Source organism: Sinocyclocheilus rhinocerous, unplaced genomic scaffold (genome assembly GCF_001515625.1).
Source record: "Sinocyclocheilus rhinocerous isolate Xijiao unplaced genomic scaffold, SAMN03320098_v1.1 scaffold2341, whole genome shotgun sequence".
Lineage (NCBI taxonomy): Eukaryota > Metazoa > Chordata > Actinopteri > Cypriniformes > Cyprinidae > Sinocyclocheilus > Sinocyclocheilus rhinocerous.
Window position 1 is genome coordinate 153,079 of NW_015647626.1, and position 5,562 is coordinate 158,640.

The 5,562-nt window shown below is 37.4% G+C and overlaps 1 protein-coding gene across 3 annotated transcripts in view; it reads right to left on the reverse strand.

Annotated features, from left to right (window-relative positions):
- Nucleotides 1-347: 347 nt before the first annotated feature.
- Nucleotides 348-5,562, reverse strand: part of slc35a3b (solute carrier family 35 member A3b) — a 39,145-nt gene continuing 33,930 nt past the window's right edge. For all 3 annotated transcript variants that reach the window (XM_016513796.1, XM_016513797.1, XM_016513795.1), the window contains 4 exons: nucleotides 3,151-3,325; nucleotides 2,853-2,971; nucleotides 2,640-2,773; nucleotides 348-927 (listed from right to left, as the gene is read on the reverse strand). In XM_016513796.1, the coding sequence (XP_016369282.1) occupies nucleotides 837-927; nucleotides 2,640-2,773; nucleotides 2,853-2,971; nucleotides 3,151-3,325 (519 nt within the window). In that variant the 3' untranslated portion in view covers nucleotides 348-836. The remainder of the gene's footprint in view (nucleotides 928-2,639; nucleotides 2,774-2,852; nucleotides 2,972-3,150; nucleotides 3,326-5,562) is intronic.

Here is a 5,562-nt window from a genome sequence, read left to right on the forward strand (position 1 = left end):
ATGGAAGAGACTGAGTTTACTGTGGAAAAGTTTCATAGCATTGCATTACGGGCGAGAAAGACCCAGTTGGGGGGAAACTGATTTTTCATCTCCCTTCTTGCATGCAAGTCGTTTTTGCATAAAACAAACTGTGATGCAACATATAGATTTCCACTGAAACCCCCAGCTAAGAGCAACAAGGTCTCACAGTTCACTCAAGTTCATTCAAGGACTAATAAAAGTGCACTGAGCATCTTGCAGGAGTCTGATCTCTTTAGCACCAGCTCAACATTTTCCCCACAATTATTCCACCAATCAAAATGCAGTCATTACTCCTAATGGACAAACGTTTGAGATTCAACTTGTTTTTATTACCAGTCTTTGACCGGAAGACATTTTAGAAACACTTGTTATTGGCTTTGAGAAAATGATGCTTCTCAAAGCATACATAAAAGTAAAACAATCCCGTTTGTTAATACGCCATTGTATGGCACAGAAAATAAATATGAAAACTGTAGCAAATGGAATTTATAAGGCTCTGTCACAGAGATCCCCTTATGATATGTAAACACTTTTCAAATGAATTCCTTAAAGTCCTGTTGCTAAAAGCAACAAACAGTCCTAAAACCTAAAAGGTCTGAAGCACTTTGGGTTTCATAACTCTACATTTTTAATGTTAGTGTGCAGATAATCATGAAATGATAAAGAAGACGATTCAAGTTTTGGATGGTTGAGCGTTTGTTTCTGTGCTACTTTCTAATAGCATCCTTACAATATCACTGGTTCACTTGTCCTGAAGTACAGCATCTTAGCAGACACTGATGATTTGGGTTGTTTCTCATCTCGTGTCCAGTCTTCTATACTTTAGCAGGGTTGACCGCAGGTGTGCTCTCATACCCGTAGAGAAACGTAGCAGCGATAACCAGCATGGCACCCAGGAAAAACACACTACAAAAGAAAAAAACAGCTTCATTTTCCTCAAGTTCCATAAGTGAGTCATTCCCAAGAAACGGTGCCATTTATGCCAGAAAATTTCAGGACTTTTTGAATAATTTCATTTGAAAAGGTTATTGCCGAACTGTCAAGAAATCGTATTTTCACATCTCAGGCTGAAATTATTTGGCGCAATTGTGAGTTAAAGTCCAATTTTGAGGGAGGAAAAAATACTGATATGTTCTCAGAATTGCGAGTTTATATCTCACAATTCTGACTTTATAACTCGCAATTGCGAGTTTTTATCTCACAATTCTGTGAAAAAAAGTCCGAATTGTGAAGCGCTTGAGAGAGGCGGGGCATAGAGGACCTACAATAATGTACAGTATTTGAAAAATAATGTGTTTTTTGAACATTAAAGCATGTCAACATATTCTGTTACACCAAATACACAAAATAATGATCTTTAAAAAAAGCATCATATGACCCCTTTAAAACGTCTTTTAACATTTTTGACTTGCATTTGCATGTTTAAATATAAACAATGGAAAAGTAGCATATCGGAGTGCAAAAACGCTTTCTGTTTGAACAGCCCCTCAGGGTGTTTGAAAACGAAGGTCAAAACCTTAAACTGAGTGCCTCATTTTTATAATGCTTTATATATATATATATATATGTGTTACATGCAAGATGCAAAATACGCAAGACGCAAACGCAACATGTTCACCTAGTGCATGTTTACATATAAAAATAAAATGGAAAAAACAGCGCAGTGGAATATTAAAATATGTGTGAACGTGTTAAAAACACAAGATGCAGAGTAGTGGAATGATAGTAGTACAACAAAAAAACTTGAAGGCTTTATTTAGTGCTGTGCAAATGTAACGGTGTAAAGTGTGAAATTCACTTTTCTACTGTTAATACTTTCCCTTAAAAACCCTTCATCTTGTCAGTGTGTTTCTCTGAGACAGCTGTGTCACCCACAGATCCAGTTTCGACGAGAAGCGCAAATATTGTTTGTGTAATGAAAAGAAACGTCCTACCACTGCAAGCTATAACATACAATACAATAAATTAAAGTGTATCTGCTCTGCTGTAGCTAAAAATGGACTATTATGAATATATCAAACCAGCATAATGAATGAACACGAATGCTTAATTTGTTTTTCTGCAGATCCACGCCATGTCTTTGACACACCTGGTATAAATGGACTGTTTGATGGCTTGTTCAAAGGAAATGATAATGTGTTCTGGCTTAATTTAAATGTAAAATGACACAAATGTAAATTGACAATTTTTGTACTCAAGTTAGGAGACACATTTAACAAACAAAGATGTTGTAAGACAGTACAAAATAAACACTTGTGTGTGGATCTACACAAACATACTCTGCATCTCTTTAGATAAAATCATTTGCTTAATGAATAAATGTGAATTTATTTGCCTCAGAGGGCAAAGAGGCAATAAAAAGACTGCTCTGTTTGTTGGCCCATCCCGACCAGTTCAACACAGGAACGCTGACACAACCATTTGTGTGAGTTTAGGGTGGGATGACCTTTAGCCACATACACGCTGAAGTCAAATATGCTTGTACTGTGCATACGATTTGATAATTCACATGAATATTCAGCATCTTGTGAATTTGACCAGTAGTAAGGGACACACATGGCACAGTTTCCAGAGAAAGACCCAAATACAATGTATGAGTTTTGTAGCAACTGCCTTACCTTGTAGGGTCAAAATCTTCCAACAAGAAATAAGAAATGAGGGTGGATAGAATGATTGAGATGGATGTTGCAAAGCCCTTCAGGATGTTATCTGCATATGTGATGACAGCTGCAATGACTAACCCACCCAAAGCCTGCAGGAAGTATGTGGAGCATATTTTACACAAATAACAAACAACGAGACATGCAGGTCTGTACATATGTATAATGTACCTGAAGAGCCACCACAGTACACGTCAGACCGTTGTAGCCTTGAAAGAGTCCATTCTGCCGCACTCTTTCTCCATCATACACAAACACTCCCCCAAGTCCAAAAATCAATCCAAATAAACCTGAGAAGAGAGATGGAACAAGTGTGGCTCAAAAGCGAACACATTTCCTGAAACCTGAAGCAGAAACTTGTAAACAACAGCTACCAAAACCAAAATGCATTTTTGTTTCTTTTAAGGACAAAAATAGTTTGCTGGGCAGTTTCTAGGTACATATTTTTTTTTTAAAGAAATCTGCTGACCTAGCTGAATATTGCGGACCCAGACACTCTGCTTGCTCTCTTTGAGGATCTTTTCAAAATACACGCCAGCAAATCCGCTGGAGAAGCAGGCCACAAGCACAGCCAGCAGACCCATCAACTGAGAGCTGGCAGTCAGGTCCTCCTGCTTAGTGATTGATGTAACTTCAGTTGGCCACTGTAGGTTCAGGTCAAACAGAAACAAAGGAGGAGTCATTGACAACAGAAAAAGATTAAAATACACTTTTAAATAAATAATTTAATGAATTAAAAAAAAATTATGCAAATTATTATGGGATTAAAATATTTAAAAAATAGAATGAAATTAACACAAAACAGATTAAAGATAAATATTATAATTTAAGTAAATAGAAAAATGTAAAATAAATAATTAGAATAAAATCAATTAGAATGAAGTAAATAGTACAAAAATATTTTTTGTTTTTTCGTATTTTTTTAAAAGATTTTTACAAATAGTTTTAAATAAAATAAATAAAATGTATGTTTATAAATTATAGAAATAAATTATATATATATACACACACACACATATATATATATATATATATATATATATGCTTTGAGTGACTTCAGCACATCTGCTGTTAGTAGAACATTTTGAGCATTTTGGTCATCCAGGTGGATGCTGCACACTGGTGGTGGATGAGGAGATACCCCCTGACAATGTAAAGCGCTTTGAGTGCCTAGAAAAGCGCTATGTAAATGTAATGAATTATTATGATTAATTATTATATATACATACATACACACACAGTGGAGATCAAAATTAGAGAACAATCTATAAATACTTGATTTTTTTCTGAAATATTGTTAATCTTCATCACTCAAAATTTGAAGGAATATTAGCTGTCGGTATACCACTGTTCTACTAACATGTTTGACAAAATATCCAAGGCATTTCAACAAAAACCTTTATTTTGTGGAAAGCACAGTGATCAAAATACCAGTAACCACTGTAGCACGAAAGAAGATTACAACTACAATTTTGGAGGGTTACAGCTGTCAGAAATTAGTAGGAATTGTAGAGGCCCCTGCTTTGAGTGACTTCAGCACATCTGCGGCCGCAGGACATCACTGGTTTCTCACACTGCGCCGGTGTGATCTTAGTCCACTCTTCTTCCACTCTCTTCCATAGTTTGGTCACTGTAGTGGGTTTCTTAGCCATAACTTTGTTACCAAGGATTTTCCAGAGATTTTCAAACGGGTTAAAATCAGGACTCTGGGCGGGCCATTTCATTATTCCAAATAAATTAAACTTGCTCTCATCACTAAAGTGAACTGTGGACCAGTTCTCCTCTCTCTGTACAACATTCTCCTCAGCAAAGGTAAGTCTAGCCTTTTGATCCTTTCTGCTGATGAGAGGCTCTCTGACTGCAGAGTGCGCTTTCAGTCTGACTTCTTTTAAACATGCAGAGACAGATCCTTACCCTGATCAGCACTGAACTGGCAAGCAATTCCAGCTGCAGTGTTGAACCGATTCCCCATTGAGAGTCTGCAATATCCTGTCTTCTCCTGCATTTGTGTTACGTGGACGGCCAGCCTTTTCAGGGGACTTGAATGAATTAGTGTCATTGTAAACCTGCAATTTTCGAGAAATCAGATTTGGAATGACCAGCTTCTCTTGCAGTGGCTGAAACAATCTTGTCATCTGCACAACCTGCTGTCAGAGGGTTTCAGTCACCTTAGAGCAGCCTGCCATCTTGCAATCTCAGTGAAAATTAGAGGAATGCTGCCAGTTAAATAGGTGTAACACCGTTCGTAGATCGGGAAGGAGGAGGCGGGAACCAGCGAACATTAAAACATAAAACTTTAATAATCAAATGAACAAACACAAAACGAAAGTATAAGCGGCAGCCCCTCATGGACGACTGCCGCAACATAAACATAAAAAAACAACAACAACATAAATAGTCCAGGCCTGGTCCTCTCTCCTCCTTCACTGTCGTTACTCCTCCTTTTATCCTTCTGGACCTCCTCCGTGGGACTCGAGACCGGTGAGTGGCGCAGGTGACGCTCATTATCATTTACTCCACCGGCCTCGCTCCGCTCCCACGGCTCTCGGCCCCGCCCCACTCGTCACAATAGGGTTTGTCATATAATTAAGGAAATGAGCATCAGGGGCCAGACTAACACCAATAATGCTTGTAGGTATCTGTAAGTGTTCTCTAATTTTGATCAGAGTTCCTTTTCAAATATCTTATATACTGTGCTTCACAATACAATTAATTTATGACATGTGCTTAAAAAACTGCCCTTCTACTCCTGTTAGGATAACTTCAAACAGGACTAAGCAGTGACCTTGAAATTTAGGAAATTATAGGTTGTTCTCTAATTTTGATCTCCACTGTGTGTGTGTATATATATATATATATATATATATATATATATATATCA